This window comes from Podarcis bocagei, assembly GCF_964188305.1.
Source record: "Podarcis bocagei genome assembly, chromosome: 9".
Taxonomy (NCBI): domain Eukaryota; kingdom Metazoa; phylum Chordata; class Lepidosauria; order Squamata; family Lacertidae; genus Podarcis; species Podarcis bocagei.
Genome location: NC_138134.1, coordinates 54,362,792 through 54,380,353, shown reverse-complemented (window position 1 = coordinate 54,380,353; position 17,562 = coordinate 54,362,792). Strand labels below are relative to the sequence as shown.

Here is a 17,562-nt window from a genome sequence, read left to right as displayed (position 1 = left end):
CAAGTGCCTGGCAAATGGATAACCCCCACCCACCTGTCAGATTTGTCCTGTGAGGCTGGTCCTACCTTTGTTCTAAACTAAAGGGATAAACTGAGGAAGAGAAATGACTTTTTTAAAATAAAAAAAATTCTAAAAGACCAGATTTACCCTTTCCTATCACACTCCAAGATTGAAATATTTGCCTCAATATTTTTGTTTTTCCTCTTCTTTCTAGGTAAACTGTTAAAGGCTGAATATATCCTTAGCAGTCTTATTAATGACAATGGAGCAACAGGTATCTATAATTTGTTGCTTCTACACTTTGAGTTATTATTTATAAATGTTCCCCCCCAAAAAATGCCACCTTGCTAGCAGAGCCACTGCCAGACGAATGTGTTCCTGACCCAGACAGCTTCTTTCTTTGTTTTTCTTAATTTGTAAAGGTCTTGGATATATATTTACCTCACCTTTCTGCATCTTCATGTTCCCAAACACTGTAGTGTGTGCAACTGCTCTTTTCATTCTGTTTCTCAGGTGTGTGGAAGTACTCAAAAGAAAGTGACAGGATCCTTGTTCAGTCTGTCTGTGTACAGATTAGAGGACAGATTCTGCAAAAACTGGGTAGGATTCATGCAGCAATCTCACATTCTATGGTTTCAGCTGATATTTTTCAGTTCCCGTTCAGTTCTCTGAATATAGTGCAGGAGTCATTTCTCATAATTGTGTTCTTTCTAGCTGCGAAATATTCCTCAATTCCTAAAAAAAAACAAAAAAACAGCTGTATGCCTAGCAAAATGTATTGGCAAAAAAGAAAAACCTAATGTGACCCAAATTCTATGCCTATAATTGCTTCAAATTGCTTACTTTGCATATTTATTTTGCTTCCCAAATTAAGACTTAAAATTTTCTCCTCCTCCTTCTTCTTTGCAAGATGTTGGGTTGCAGAGGATAAAAAATAAGGGCACGGAGTGGTGAAATTATGTGATGATCAGGCTCATAACAGCATGCTGGATTAAGCTACTGGCGCACCTAGTCCAGTATCCTATTTCCATTAAGTTGTAAGGAATGGATGCTTTTGTCAATTTCAGTTTCCAATTTTTCCAATCTTAGATTCACATTTCTGCAGTTGTTTGGTTTTTATTATTATTATTAAAAAAGCCCTTTTGAAAATTTGTATCATACACAATTTTGCAAACCATTTTTTCTAATGTACTTTGTATATTATTTTCACCAGTAAATGCTTATGTACACTTTCCTCAAATGTGCACATATTGGGGTTGGAAAACTGCAAACCAAAATTTGGACAAGTGTAACTTTTGAATGACAGCTATGGTTCAGTTCATGTTTGGCAAACCTCTCCCCCATCCCTACTAAGCACAAATGCATTAAATAAGTTTATAAAATATTACTTCTTTTTTAAAACAAAAACAAAAACTACAACAATAACTGAGCGTTCATTTTTGTGTGTATGTTTCAGGGATGTGGTATGAAGCAGCAGAGCTGATTTGGGCTTCAATTTTAGGTTATTTCACACTTCCCCAACCAGATAAAAAGGTAATGTATGTACTATTTTCTTTTTAAAAATGAGTATTTTCTGCTATTAGCAGTATTTGTTCTGCTCCTCTAGACAATCTAGAAAGCAGCTGGCTCCAAACCTTTTAGCAGGAACTGAGGAACAACAGAAAGGGTAGTCCTTCACAGAGGGATCTGCTGGTGAAGAAGAGCGGTCCTTGCTGTTTCAAACAGACCCAAGCCCTTCACAAGCTGTGGAAAAGTAGACTGTCCTTTTTTCCATTAAAACACTGAATGATGTAAAAACAGCCTGAGATTTTGGGTGCTTCCAGACAGGGATTCATTATTGCAAGTGGGTTGTTGGCAACAAGTCTGTTGTTGTTGTTGTTGTTTTGAATTTACCAGATTTTCTATGGAAAGAGCGAATCTGGATTAAATGGCTAGGGATGTGTTGGTGCTGCATGCATGAGGAGTCCTAATCCCATTTGGAAACACCCTGTGTGTTTTGGAATGGATTCTTGTGTTCTAGAGAAGTAATCTGCAATGGAAACAGTGAAACGCCAATTTGTCTTTGTGTGTGTCTCCTGCAGGGAATTGCTACATCGTTGGGTATCTTGGCTGACATCTTTGTTTCGATGAGTGAAAACGATTACAACCGATTTAAAGACAACTATCAGTTTCACCTGGTATCTATTCCTGTATTTGAGATGAACTTTGTTTAGCTTGCTGAAAATTGTGTGTGCTTTGTTCAGCATCCCTGACTAGGGAGATTCTGTGTGATACCTGAAGCTCACTTTTCCACAATAGAAACAGATTACTCTGGAGAATATTATTTGTCCATCCATACCAGTACTGTATACTCTGATTGGCATCAGCTGTCTAGGATCTCAGAGGGAGAGTCTTTCCCATCTCCTATGTGATCCTCTTTTTTAAAACTGGAGATTGAAGTTTTGACGTTCTGCACTAAGCTACAGTTACTCCTCATTGCCTCTCCCTGGCGAAAGTACCGTATTTTTTGCCCTATAGGACGCACCGGCCGATAGGACGCACCTAGATGTGGGGGGGGGGAATAAAGGGGGATTATTCCCCCCCCGGCACGGGGCTGGGGCGGGGAAGCTCGGGCTTCCCCCGACGCCAGCCCCCAGAACGGGACCCAGAGCCATGCCGAAGCTGCGTGCAGCTTTGGCATCACTCTGGGAGCTTGCGGGGCTGGAGGAGGGGGAAGCCCTCCGCCAGCCTTCTAACCAAGTCGGGGGACAGCGGGAAATGCGCGCTGCGCCTCCCGCTGTCCCCCGAGTTTGCGGGGCTGGTGACGGGGAAGAGCAGGCTTCTCCCCCCCCCCCGCCGCCAGCCTTCTAACCAAGTCTGGGGACAGCGGGAAAGGCGCGCTGCCCCTCCCGCTGTCCCCCGAGTTTGCGGGGCTGGCGACGGGGAGGAGCAGGCTTCTCCCTCCCACCAGCCTTCTAACCAAGTCGGGGGACAGCGGGAAAGGCGCGCTGCGCCTCCCGCTGTCCCCCGAGTTCGCTGGGCTGGCGACGAGGAGGAACAGGCTTCTCCCCCCGCCAGCCTTCTAACCAAGTCAGGGGACAGCGGGAAAGGCGCGCTGCGCCTCCCCGCTGTCCCCCGAGCTTGTGGGGCTGGTGGTGGGGCTCTCCTGAAGCCTGGAGAGCGAGAGGGGTCAGTGCGCACCGACCCCTCTCACTCTCCAGGCTTCAGCAAAAGCCTGCATTCGCCCCATAGGACGCACACACATTTCCCCTTCATTTTTGGAGGGGAAAAAGTGCGTCCTGTAGGGCGAAAAATACTGTAATTGCCAAGTGCTGAGCCATTTGTTGTTTGTTCTCTCATAAAATTATGGAGAGAGGAAGCACAGAATATGTCATGCACTCCAGCCCTCAAACATAAGGCCATAATTAGACATTGCTAAACCATGGCATCAGTCTACACTGTGGTCTAAACCACTGAGCCTCTGTGGTCTAAACCACTGAGCCTCAGAAGATCGACGGTTTAAATCCCCATGATGGGGTGAGCTCCTGTTACTCTGTCCCAGCTTCTGCCAATCTAGCAGTTCGAAAGCATGCCATGGCAAGTAGGCAGGAAAGTAAATGGCGTTTCCATGTGCTCTGGTTTCCACCACGGTGTTCTGTTGCGCCAGAAGCAGTTTAGTCATGCTGGCCACATGACCTGGAAAGCTGTCTGTGGACAAACACTGGCTCCCTCGGCCTGAAATCGAGATAAGCACCTTAACCCCATAGTTGGCTTTGACTGGAGTGAACCATCCAGGGGTCCTTTACCTTTTTACCTTACATAGACTCACCTATCTACACAGAGATGAACGGACAGCAATCTGCCTAAACTTACATTTCCTTCCTGCTGTTTCAACAGAATCTTCTGAAAGAGTTTGACCACCGTTTACTTTCAGCTGCTGAAGCATGCAAGTTAGCAGCAGCCTTCAGCCAGTTCACACCACTGTTTGTGCTCACAGCAGTCGTAAGTGTAATACCCAATATACTTATTTCTTCCCTGTGCTGAAGATTATTCACTGCCGTCTACTACTGCAATATGTTGCTGTGTGCATGTAAAATCAGGATGTGCATTCCAAATTCAGATGCAATGCAGATGAAAAGTTGTGGTGCAAGTGAAATGCCATCTGGCTTTTTTATGCTGTTAAACCTGTTCATTTGGAGCAGTTGCTTACTACAAAACCATTTACTGTTGCCTATCATTCATACCACTTTAATGTCCCATTGATTTAACTGAAAACTTATTGGATTATTAATAAAGTGGAACTGGAAGGTAAAGGCTGCTAGTTATACAATCTATCTTTTGGTTCTTTGGGAAGGAGGGGGGTATCTTCAGGAAAGCATTTGGCAGAAGAAGTGTACTTCATACCCCACTTATCTGTGGATTAAGTTCCAAAGGTTTTGAGAATATAGCTTCTTCCTGCTCCCCAATCCACCTCAATCCCACTGAACACCATAGACAAATCAGTCCCTCAGATTAATAGGCTTTGCAGAGTTTTATACTGAAAATCCCATTAGCAAATGCACAATTCTAGCATGGATTTTTTTGCTAGATATCTCAGAACAAACCTGTTCAGTGTTCCTTCGGTGTGTAACAAGTTTAACTCAAGCATAATTGATCAAACACAGAAAAAACAAGTACTTGAAAATCATTTGGCAAAAGCTATATTCTCAAAACCTTTGTAGTGGTGTGAATTCAAATTTGAGGATTCTTTATAGGATCTGAGTTTCAAATTTGATGCACGAACCTGTAAGATCCTGTTCATTTCAGCTGTACTTATTTTTACAGAATATCCGTGGAATGTGCTTTCTGTCTTACAGCCATTCAAGCGAATGCCCTTCCGCAAAGCAGAAGTTTTATTTGTCCGAAGCAAAGGAGTCCTTTGAAATTGGTCTCCTTAGTAAGAAGGACAAAGAACCAGTCACCAGCAAACAGGAGCTCCACAGTTTTATCAAGGCAGCTTTCTGCCTTACAAAAGTGCACCAGAGGCTCTACGGTGAGAGCGAGAGACTTAGTCAAGTGAATAAGTTGTGCCAGGAAGCCTTACAGAAGCTGTATGCTTATAGCCATTTACCGCATACTGAAGAGCAGGACAAAGAGCAGCTTGCCAAGGATATCATGTGCCTTGTCATGTTAGTTAAAGAGCACTTAAATGTGCAGGATTTCTGTAACTCAGATGCCAAGTCCTACATTCCAGATAGCTACAAAACTGGTGTTGAAAAGTCAGTTGTGAACGGTGAATTGAGCTTCGAGAAAGTCCTTGAAATGTATTCCCAGCATCATGCAGCAGTCTGTGAAGTTTATGGAAGTGTTTGCCACAGCTACAAGATGAAATCAGGAAGCCAAACAGGAGCCTGTATAACAGCTTTGAAAACGGAAACCAAAAATATGGACACCATGTGTACCACTGAAGAAAGATCGCATCATGGGAAAGATTCTGCAAAGATCTCGCTTTCACAAAAAGGAAGGAAAAATTGTGAGGGTTTTAAGGAGCAGATGCGACAGAAATTATTCCATGCCACTGCCCTTGATGAAGAGGTAGAGTGCATTCCTTCAGAAAGACACACTGGTGGTATTTCAAGTAATTCTCATAACAGGAGTGAAAGTTCCAGTTCATTGAGATCTTGGAGCAAATTCTCCAAATCGAGTTCCTTTACTAGTTGGGAGGAGATTGACTGCAATGAAAATGAACTGCCCCAAGATAAGGTACAGAAACAAAAGGCTACTGGAGGTAAGGAGCAAGAATGTTCTGCAGCTTTGACCGAAGATGCTGAAAAGAACTGCCAAAAGCCAGATCCATGTGTACTGTTTTCCAGAACTAATCAGCTCTCTCTTCAAGAGCCTCAGAATGACTGTTGTGGCTCTTTAACGCATCCCAATCAGAATAATATAGTCAGGACTCACAGAGTAACAGAATCATACCCAAATCTCAGAGAGGAGCACATAGAGGGAGCAGAGAATGCTTTGAAGCAGCCACTCCAAGAAACCAGTAGCACTAACCCCCAAAATAGTAATGATCTTTTGAGTCCCACTTCTGAACAAGATCCCATTATTCCATCTTCATTAATGGATTCCAGGAGCAAGGGCTCCAGTGCCATTTCTAACCATAATCTGTGCAGCATTGGGAAAGGAAGCACAGAAAATATAATAGAATCAATATCTAGATATGGTTGGCCATTTGTTGACCCAGAAGGAGAAACTGTGGACACTACTGAAGATGCACAGATGAATTCACACCTGCCTGATGCCAGGAGGACACCTGCCTCCATCAATAGTAGCATGCCCAAACCAGAACGTGACCACTTTGTTCAAAATTGGATTAATAAATCGAACTCTGCAGTGCCTCCAGAAAGCTCCACTGGAGTATCTGAAATTGACCCGCAAGCAGAGACAACAGAAGACTGTGAATTTGCTAGTGAATGTGGAAAAAAGTCAGCAGGTCATCTTAGTGACGTCTGCATAGCAAGAGATCAACCACATCACAGCTCTGGGGCCACAAATTCTCCTTTGGGGGCAAAGAACCAGCCATTAGTCAACCAGTCCAGTGACTGCGCTACAACGGAAGAAGATGGCGGTGAAAAGCTAAGGAACATGTTGAGCAGCAGTCACAGTTCAAGCTCCTCTCTAAAATCATGGTACAAAGCAGCCCACTTTTCCAGCAGTTTTTCTGAATCGGGGAGTCCTTCATTTATGAACTCTAGCAGCAGCTCTTTTGTCTTTTTGGAGAGGGCCAAAGAAGAAACCCTACAAGCTCGCGTTCTCAGTGACGATGACTATGGCAGGCTTTTGTCTGGTGTAGACCATGCCTGGCTAATGGAAAGAATGAAGAATACAGGGCTCTTCAAGCCAAACCTCTTCGGTAAAGCGCACTGTAAGTAGTAAGTAGAGTTTTCCAAAACGCACCCTTATAATTATTTAATCCCAAGCATTTTGTGCTGCTTTCAGGGAGGGAAATATTTTTGTTCTACAGTGGTACCTCAGGTTACATACACTTCAGGTTACAGGCTCCGCTAACCCAGAAATAGTACCTCAGGTTAAGAACTTTGCTTCAGGATGAGAACAGGAATCGTGCTCCAGCAGTGCGGCAGCAGCAGGAGGCCCCATTAGCTAAAGTGGTGCTTCAGGTTAAGAACAGTTTCAGGTTAAGAACGGACCTCCGGAACAAATTAAGTACTTAACCCAAGGTACCACTGTAGTTTACAAGCCCCAAGCACTCAGGTGTATTGATTCATGCGTGAACTGCACAAGAGCACACTTGCGTCCCCCAGGGGTAATCTGTGCAGGTGCCCCCCACTTCACGTGTCACAACAGAAAGACAGGATTCAAATCATTTGCACATACCCGGGTGAAAGTCCCATTTAGCCTTGCTATGTTAATATGCTAAGATGCCGATGGACTCCAGCTCCCACCAGCATGGAAATGGTCAGGGAGTTTGAGTATCTCAAGGGCTGCAGTTATCCACCCCTGGGTTAGCCTGACTGATACTGCCTGTGCGAAGTACCAAGACCAAGAAAAAAATTATTTGTTTCTGATCAGCCTTTGGCAAGCTTTATGCTAAGGACAGATCCCGGTATTGTGTACCTGTATATGGGGTAAAGTGATCGTCAGTGAGTGGCCTCCAAATTCTCAAAGCAATGAGATTCCTGCATTGCAGGGGGTTGGACTAGATGACCCTTGGGTCCCTTTTCCAACTCTGTGATTCTGTTATTCTGTTCTATCTGCTATGCTATATGTGGGGGAAAGTCTTTTTATTTTATACCGATTAAGAACATAAGGAGAGTCTGGTGGGTCAGGCCAATAGCCCATCTAGTCCAGCTTCCTGTTCTCACAGTGGCCAACCAGATGACTGTGGGGAAATGCATAAGTAGGATCCAAGCACAAATGCATTCTCCAGCAACTGGTCTTCAAAACCATTACTGCCCCCAACTGTGGAGATGGAACACAGCCATCATGGCTAGCAGCCATTCGGAGCCTTCTCCTCCGTGAATTTTCCCAATCCTCTTTTTAAGCCATCCGGGTTGGTGGCCATGCACTGTGTGACTTTCTTTTATCTCTCCTGAATCTTCCAACATTCAGCTTTGGTAGGTGTCCACAAGTTCTAGTATTAGGAGGCAGAAAGGCTTCTCTCTATCCGCTTTGTCTGTGCCAAGTATAACTTTATAAACTTCTAATCATGTCGCCTTTAAAAGTCTTTTCTCTAAACTAAAAAGTCCAAAACTGTAATATTTCCTCACAGAGGAGTCACTCCATTTCCTTGATCGTTTTGGATCATTTGAATGCTTTTGTAATTTCACATTCCCTGCTAGCAATTTTTTAAAAATGCATTCCTTTTTGTTCTAACGGTCGGTTCTGTTACTCGGTGACATATTTGTGAGGAATGCCTTCCCGCTTTGCAGCCCTTCCAAAAGCAATTCAACCTGCCTTGCCTTTCCCACCTTCTGTTTATAGATGAAGCTGACTGTAATAGTACACACTGCAGCCATGAATGCAACTTCCTATGGGTGTGAGCGAAATGTCATTTCTCTGTGACTCAGTCTGGGAAAAGGACATTGATCCTAGCAAGAGAACAGTTTTAACTCTGCTGTTTCATTCCTGGCTACTGGTACGGAACAACCTTTTGCTGAAGAAGTTGTCAGTTCATTTGTCTTCTTTTCCAGCCGCCCTCCTTTTGAAATTCTCCAAGAAATCTGGGCTGTGGACTGCACAGGAAACTGCTGTATATATTGGGGACTACCTGAGCGTAGCAAAGAAAGGCAGACAAAGGAATGCTTTTTGGATACACTTTCTGCACCAAGAAGAAACTCTGGGAAGGTATCGCTCAAACCAGCATGACAATTTGATCAGTCCAGGCAGTTATGTGCTTAGTTTGTAGGCTTAGATCCCACATGATAAATAAGGAGTCTAGGCAGTGAACATAATGCATCCACAAAACAGCATGAGAATACCTAACGGATATAACGGATGGATTGAGCTATGCATCAGAAAAGGCTTGTGTTAATACAGTCATACCTCAGGTTACAGCTGCTTCAGGTTGCGTTTTTTCAGGTTATGGACTGCCGAAACCCGAAAGTACCAGAACGGGTTACTTCCGGGTTTCGGCAGTCGCACATGCGCAGAAGTGCTAAACCGCACTTTGCGCATGCGCAGAAGCACCAAATCACAATCCGCGCGTGCACAGATGCAGGTTGTGAACGCTGCGGGTTGCAAACTTGCATCCCGCACGGATCACGTTCGCATCCCGAGCGTCCACCATGTAAGAAACTTAAGCAGACCTTTGAAACAAAGTATGGATGGTGTTTGCTTGATAGTAACAGGCAAAGCTTTCCACAGCCCATAACTGTAGAGTTGGAAGGGACCCTGGGGGCCTCTAGTCCACCCCCTGCAATGCAGGAATTTAAACTAAAGCATCCATGACAGATGGCCATCCAATCTCCGCTTTAAAACCTCCAAGGAAGGAGAGTCCCTCATCTGGGGGAGTCCATTCTGCTATCAAACTGCTCTTACCACTTTTTTCAGTTGCAGTCCTAACTACGGGTAGTAAACTGCATCAAACTTAGTGGGACCGACTATGGAATAACCATTGTTAGGAGTGGTCACCTTATCTCATTATGTTCAGTGGAAGACATTTAAATACAGTGGTACCTCTGGTTGTGAACGGGATCCGTTCTGGAGGCCCGTTCGCAACATGAAAAGAGCGCAACCTGAAGCGTCATATCTGTGCAGGTGCGTGGCGTGATTTGCTGCTTGTGCACATGCACGAGCGGTGAAACCCGGAAGTAACCCTTTCCGGTACTTCCGGATCACTGCGGGATGTAACCTGAAAGAACGTAACATGAAGCAAACGTAACATGAGGTATGACTGTAACACGTGTCCTACCGCTAGGACCTGTGAGACCAAGGTTCAGATCCCCACTGGCACCAGTCACTGTCTCTCAGCCTCACCTGCTTGACAGGATGGTTGTGAGAATAAAATGGAGAATGGGAGGTTGATGCACACAACCTGTGCTCCTTGGAGGGAAGGCAGGATACAGTATGATGTTGCTGTTGCCGCTACGACTCTTGTCAGTGTGTGTTACATTTTTCATAGATACGTTGGCAAAGAGTACAAAGATGAAAAGGAGCTTCTTCACCATTTCAGTGATGTGGAAAGACAAATGACTGCCCAGTACTACGTGACAGAATTCAACAAGAGGCTGTATGAGCAAAAAATCCCAACACAAATCTTCTACATCCCATCGGCGGTCCTCTTGGTAAGGAGCAAGCAGAAGGTTGCAAAGGATTCAGTTAGTGAAAGCAGCAGGCAGAAGCAGTGGGCTGAAATGCTGCTCACATCACAATCCCCTTTTTGTTCCCCAGGTACTAGAAGGCAAGTCTATACAAGGATGTGTGAGTGTGGAGCCTTATATTCTAGGAGAGTTTGTGAAGTTATCCAACAACACCAAAGTAGTAAAGCTGGAATACAAAGCCACAGAATATGGACTCGCTTATGGCCATTTCTGCTATGAGTTTTCCCAAGGCAGAGATGTGGTGGTTGATTTACAAGGTTTGTACTGCCAGATGTCAAATGATGGAATACAGTATTTTATTTGATTGTCTTGAGCTGCTCCCACCACCCTCCTTTCAAAATAACTCTTATAAAAAAATTCTTTTGAATATGAATATTCAGAGCTGAAGTTTTTAAAAGAAAGAAAATGTTAAATGTCACTTGGGGAAAAAAGAGCAAATTACTTCAGCAGCTCACTGTATTGGCTTAAAACCTAATCAGCTTTCTCAGGTATCATAGACATAGCCATCTCATTCTGTATAGGGACTATAGATATAGGTGCTGCTTTAAATGTGGATCTTTTTGCATTTGATTTTCATTCATAACATTTTCTTTTGATATTTTGTGATTTTTTTAATGCTTTAAAGTTGTAAACCACTTAGAGATTTCTTTGGAAATGTAAAAGTGGTATAAAAATTGTTCAAATACATTATGCAGGCATAAACAGGTACTTTATATTTTTAAAAAAACCACTAGATTCCCCCCCAAAAGCAAAACAGAGACCAAGATTTTGCATGCACATGTACAAACCTATGGTGCTGAAACAAGTAATTTCTGTAGTCAGCAGATTTGCAGAAAATGAAATGGAATGCATATACGGTGTATTTTTAGAATCAGTATTATAACTTAGGGTGCTAGGGAAGGGGTAGTACCTCTGCTGGGGGACATGTCGTGCTCCTTCTGGGGTAGTTTGTCCACATTTGGTCCCCACCCTGCACTCACCTGTGGCTCCTAAAAGCTGTGAGCATGCAACAGCGGCCACCATAGGTGTCAACTCCCTGGGGCCCTGGGTGCCACACCACCCACAAAATTCCCTATGAAGGGGCCGGACACCCACAAATTTTGGTGCCAGGGCCATGCATGCTGCATGGCATCCACGGCCCCAGGCACCCGTGGTTGCAGGGCCAAGTTGGCATTCCTTGTAGCCACACCCTGAGAAACGGCTTTGACTGGACAGCCAAACCAGGTGAGGGTTGCCTATGGGTTTCAGACCCTCAGTGAGTTAGGAATCTCCCCTGCATGCGAAGACAGGCTCTGGCAGATTGAGTGGATGAGACCAATAGGGGGGTCCAATGGTCAAGAAGGCAGTTTCTGCACATGGTGTAGAGGGAAGCGAGGGGCAGATGGGGCTCTTCAACATGGGAAGGTAGCCCATCTAGGAGAAGGAAACTCTGATCCTAAACCTCTGCTGCCTTGTGGGGTATCTTCGGGAGAAGGAAAGGCTAAGGAGTAAACCCTGAGGAGTCCCTAAGGCGGTGGGATGGCGCCTTGTATGCCTTCTTCCAGCAACTTCTGCAGCCAGGCTGTTGCCCAATATATGGCTCTGCTTTCCTTTGGACCACACCAGAGGAGCTGAGAGATGGGTCTTGTTATCTGGACAGCCCAGGATCTCCATACACATTGCCCAGGCTTGTGCCCTGGTGAGTTCAACAACAGTATTGTAACTGTAATTTTTTTTCTTTTCGACAGGTTGGGTGACTGGTAATGGGAAAGGCCTCATCTACCTGACTGACCCCCAGATCCATTCTCTCTCTCGGAAAGAGGCATCATGCCTGACAAACTTTGGGAAGAAAGGGATTTGCTATTTCTTCAACAATCAGCACACAGAATGCAATGAAATCTGCAGACGCCTTTCATTGACTAGACCTTCAGTGGAGACTTTGAGAAAAGATATTTCAAGTCACTTTTGACCACAAATCTAGAGAATTTGTAGCACTGGGTGTTCTAGCTATGATATAGCAGTCAAGTTGGCTGCTTCTTATGTGCTTTGTATTTTATTTTATTTTATTTTTAAAAAATATGTAAAACAGGCTGAAATGAAGATTCTCTAGAAAAGTGACTGAAACAGAGCTAGGGGGAAATATAAATCATTTGTACTGAACTGTTTGGTGGTTTAGCTTTTTTTAAAAAATAAAACACCTTTTGGAGTAGAGAGCAGAAAAATCTCCAGCTATCAGAACAGATATATTGATAAAAACTGCTCTTTTCAGCTAACTCCTTCATTCATCACCTCTTCTTGTTCCAACTTCCCAGAAAGCATTTTAAATCTTCCCACTCTCACAGATCTATTCTCCAATGCGGGGATGGATGCAGTAGCAGTTCTGCTACAATGACCACTTCCATTTCGTTCGCTGCTCTTGCAAATGGGTGGAGGGGGGGTTGCTCTCTTGCTCACAGCTATAGGATATAAACCTCTGCTGGTTTGACACTCGTCCTCTTTGAATGTTTTGTGGTATGTGTGCTGTCCACAGGCATCAACAGTGCTTGCCCTGGGTAAAAGCAGCTGTCGCGTTTTTCTTTTTTGCTACTTATGAAGCAATCTTTTGTGTTTTTAGATCAAAGCTTGTAATTCATGGATGTGACCTCCTTGGACTTTTTGTCAGCTACCACCTGGAGAAATGGAAAGAAGCAAAAAGCAGAGTTACAGCCATTGCACTTCCCAAGCATTCACTGAGGAATATTATAATATAAGAGATTGCTCTTCCTCTCCCCAAAGCTCAGCATTAGGGGGCATTCTCCCTCACAAAACCCAGTGCTATGAATTTGGAACGACACAAAAGCAATGCTGTGCTCATGCATAGCACCCATTCATTTCACTAGGACCGGTGCAGGAGAACCTCCCTGCGGATTGTACCATTAGACTTTCCCCCGCTCCTCTTTAAAAGTATCTATCAGTGCAGCTTTCCCAAAGTAAAACAATGGTGGGATCCCTGCTATAGACCAGACATCTGTTTTATGCCACCCCTGTCATTTGGATTTCTTTGGAGCAGGTCTAAAGGCCATTTCACATGACCCTGGATGCCTGCCAAAATGTGAGTTGGCAATTTGCAGGCTGAATTTGTGCAGATAAATGGTTGTGGGATTGCATCACTATGCGCTCAACTCCATCTATCGTCATTCGTTCGTTCAGTTTAGACTCCCATTTTGCCACTCGGCTGTTACACCTTTTGAGGTTGGCACGACACAATACATTACGATAAAGCAAGATCTATCGTAAGATGTTGCAGCCCCACAAGTACTGCTTTGCCATATGGAGAAACCCACCATGCCTAATGACCAACTCATTTCAATATGATATGAATCAGTCTTAAAGATTGCGATCAAACCATTGGTGATGCTTGATACACATTAGAGGCTATTTATGCATGAACAGGGTTCTAAACTGTGCAATTGAGGTCACTACGCTACAGACATTTAGCGCAAGCTCATGGAAGGTGATGGAGCTGGGCCATTAGGAGCTAGACAATCTATGTGGTGGTGTTAGCAGGGCCCTTTAAAGGGTTGATTGGCCCTGGAGTGGCATCATAAGGTCAAACTCCCGACTTTGGCGAAGTGGGAGGGCATGCTTTACAGTCCGTCCCACAAAGCCTGACTGCCCTGCGTATCCTCAGCCCCTGTCAGGTATGAGAGGGATACCTTCCAAGGCCTAAGCCAAGGTTCCTACACCTGAAATTCAATAAAGTTGTGGCCTAATTTTAAACCATACATTGTTGTCATGTCTCATTCCTGGGGGGGGGGGGTAGGCTCCAGGGACAAGTTTTAGCGCATGGGCCCGCAATATATCTTTCTGTGTAAGGGTGGGGAAAGAGAAGGAACCTTCTCTGATCAGACTCACCCTTAACTGATTTTCTTCAGCAGATGTTTAAGAAACAATGACATTTAAAAATCATAATATTGTAGAGTGCATTTTGAAAAGGCATATGATTATTTGGCATTTTGAGTAATGTTGAATGCGTATGATATTTTATCGATGCACAGATCCCCACTACAAAGTTAGGCTGAACAAAAACCGTTGGCTTTTGTTTCTGAAACTTACAGGGAGCTGAGATTTTCTGTGCTGTTGCTTCGTGCTTCTATTGTTTTCTAGGTGATGTTTGTGCGCTGCGTTGTTTCGATATACAAATGCCCCGTCACAGTCCAGAGCCAGAGAAGAAATTAGGTGTAAAGAGTAGAAAACTGGGGAGAGAAAGAGAGAGAGAAATTAAATCTCTTTATTATGGCGTGTAAAACCTTCAGGGTCGGGAAGCTTTGCAGCTGCGAAGGGAGAAAAATGCATTCACAAAATATAATGCTAGTGTGAATAATCCTTTTCTAGAGTCTCACTTGCAGACTGCTCCAGCTTTGTCAGGTGAACTTGAACTGGGCCATCAGCTTTGCTCTCGTTCCTATTGCACACTGTCTATCACCCGAGGGCATTCAGCATCTTGACTGTTTTAGAAAGAGAGCAAACAATCCATCAATGAACCCAGAGTCACTTTCGCATAGAATAGTAAAATCAGCATGTGACGGTACACTCGGCTCCGGGGTTTTACAGATTAAAATGATACATGACAGCTCACATGTTCCTGGGAAGATTATGTCAATTATCTTGTTCCACAGCCAAGAAAGACCATTCCCTGTATGCACTGAGAAACACTAGTGTTAACCAAGTAGTCACAGTTGCTGATGCTCTATCCGCAGGAAGAAACTGCTAAAGTTTCCTAAACCAGTGCTGTAAAGCTAAAATCATTCTGTTTTGGTCTCTGTGTAGGGAAAAGAGAAGGAACCTCCTCTGATCAGACTCATCCTTAACTGATTTTCTTCAGTGTATGTTTAAGAAATTCCTTGTGATGCTCTTTTTTTCAGAATTGTCTCAAGACACAGATGAAAAGCTAATGTTTTAGTGTGTGTTGCCTAGAGTTTATACTGCTTTGTATTATGTAGGTGTGTTCTACAACAACTTTAAACATTCTTAGACATGTTGTTGGGGCCTGGTCCAAGCAGGACTCCCAGGTATTTGAACAAATACATGCACGTGTAAGTAAAGGTAAAGGACTCCAGGATGGTTAAGTCCAGTCAAAGGCGACTATGGGGTTGTGGCGCTCATCTTGCTTTTCAAGCCAAGGGAGCTGGTGTTTGTCAGCTTTCCGGGTCATGTAGCCAGCATGACTAAACCACTTCTGGTGCAACGGAACATCAGGACAGAAACCAGAGCACACAGAAACACTGTTTACCTTCCTGCCGCAGGGGTACCTATTTATCTGCTTGCACTGGTGTGCTTTCAAACTGCTAGGTTAGCAAGAACTGGAACAGAGCAACAGGAGCTCACTCCGCCGTGGGGATTTGAACCACCGACCTTCCGAATGGTAAACCCAAGAGGCCCAGTGGTTTAGACCACAGCACCACCCACTCCTTTATCATCTACCACTTGAGGTTTTTTGTGGAGACTTTGAACTGTGTGATTACTGCCCGGCATGATCCTATAACACTACAGGGCCTCTAAATAAATATACTATGGGTGGTAGCCAATTAAATGTGACTCAGAGTAGACCTATTTAAAATAATGCACCTGTTTTAGGCATGTCCATTGATTCCAGTGGGTCTACTCTGGGTAAAACTTACCTGAATACCACCCTCTGGGGTTATTTTTTCAGAAGATATAGCTGCAGTAACCTGAAGTAATATAAAAGATGCAAATATTACAAAGCCAAACTTGGGGCTTGACTGTACCAGTGGTAAACTTGGGTCTTGACTGTACCAATTCAGGTGGGGCACCATGCAACTAAATGTCCCACTATACAAGCAATTAGAATTCCTGCACTAGATGTCAGAGAGGTAGGTTCAAGTCTTGTAGTCTGGGTGCCATAATAGTTTTCTATTTGTCTGAATGTTTGGGGAGAGTGAGGAACATCACCTCACAATAGACTCAGCCTAAAGTATGAAGTGCCATAATTTGGAGGACAAACGATTCCTATCGCATCCATTTCTGAGAGCACTAGGCCAATGTGTAGCAACAGATTTCACAACTGAAGCTAAAATAATTAGCAGTGGTTTTATTCAGTGGGGTGTGCAACACTTGGAATAAATCCCTAGCTAATTTTTAGTTCCTTTGATTAAAATTAATGATCCCCAATGGATGGCAAGGCTTAGATTTGGAATGCAAGGTGTATGAAATGACACATTAGAATCCCAATGTTATATTTAAAATAAATGTCCATTTCTAATACACTTCTGCAAGTGCAGAGTTGGGAAATCCCAGCTGAAGGTGATCATTTCTGCTACTGACTTCACTGAGAGTGCTAAGGAGGCATTTAATCTCAGCTGCCCAATGTTTATAATGTCACGTACACAGCACAGGGTATTTGAACAAAAACCTAACTACAAAGCAGTAACAAAACAGTACGAAACTTTCATTAAACATCACCTGAATCATGTTGAGATGCTCAAATTTGCACACCGTAAAACCAGTTTGCTGAAATTACCTCTTTTTACCAGGTCAGCATCTTGACTGGGGGCGGGCAGAAGAGACAGAGGGAGAGAGCCCAACCCTGATCTAGCAGGATTCTAGTATTCATCTCAGAACCAACATATCAAGGCCATGTCAATCTCACTTATCCTCTGAATTACACAGCACTTCATTCTTCACCTGAATAGTAAGTGCACTAATATTTGCAGCGCTGCTGCTTCTCAGCATGCATGAATCCAGGATAACAATTAAAAGGGAAACTGTGTTAATTATTCATTTTGAAGAACAGGCAGAGAGGAGGTGGCAGGGTGACCTGCATTCCCCATTGGATTAAACATTGCCTGGGTGTAATCAGCTATGATGATGAAATCATCTCCTTGTCCATCTGCAAGGCGGGAGCTGAATGAGCAACGCTCTGCTGAGACTCTCTGTCATCTTCCCTGAGAAAGACCCTAACCCTTCCCTGCACCAGTGCAATGTTGCATCAGCAACATGTAGCAGTAAGAGAATAGGGAATTGTGGGGTATAACTGTATGGCGCTCTGTCTAGTTTCTCTATTTTACAATAACATTGCCTTGCGCATAGGATTGTTGTCATGTCAGAAGCCCACAGATAGTCCAGCTTCTTTGAATTGTTCAGCTTTGAGTTTTTAAAACACTAAGGGGGGGAATTATATTTCTTTCAATGAGAATGAAGATTGCTAAACTATCCTACTGAAATCAGTAGTGCTTGAAAATGCTTAACTTTGAAGTACCTCCAACACACATTTATAGCACAT

The 17,562-nt window shown here is 43.9% G+C and overlaps 1 protein-coding gene across 7 annotated transcripts in view; it reads left to right on the top strand.

The window, feature by feature from the left end:
- Nucleotides 1-12,522, top strand: part of ALPK1 (alpha kinase 1) — a 69,578-nt gene extending 57,056 nt beyond the window's left edge. For 6 of the 7 annotated variants that reach the window (XM_081208051.1, XM_081208052.1, XM_081208053.1 and 3 more), the window contains 10 exons: nt 215-274; nt 514-600; nt 1,457-1,533; nt 2,082-2,177; nt 3,877-3,981; nt 4,804-6,886; nt 8,673-8,826; nt 10,103-10,265; nt 10,372-10,558; nt 12,029-12,522. In XM_081208051.1, the coding sequence (XP_081064177.1) occupies nt 215-274; nt 514-600; nt 1,457-1,533; nt 2,082-2,177; nt 3,877-3,981; nt 4,804-6,886; nt 8,673-8,826; nt 10,103-10,265; nt 10,372-10,558; nt 12,029-12,249 (3,233 nt within the window). In that variant the 3' untranslated portion in view covers nt 12,250-12,522. Of the gene's footprint in view, nt 1-214; nt 275-513; nt 601-1,456; nt 1,534-2,081; nt 2,178-3,876; nt 3,982-4,803; nt 6,887-8,672; nt 8,827-10,102; nt 10,266-10,371; nt 10,559-12,028 lie in introns of those variants that run through there. The other variant, XR_014011577.1, reaches the window with a different exon arrangement.
- The last annotated feature ends 5,040 nt before the right edge of the window (nt 12,523-17,562 follow it).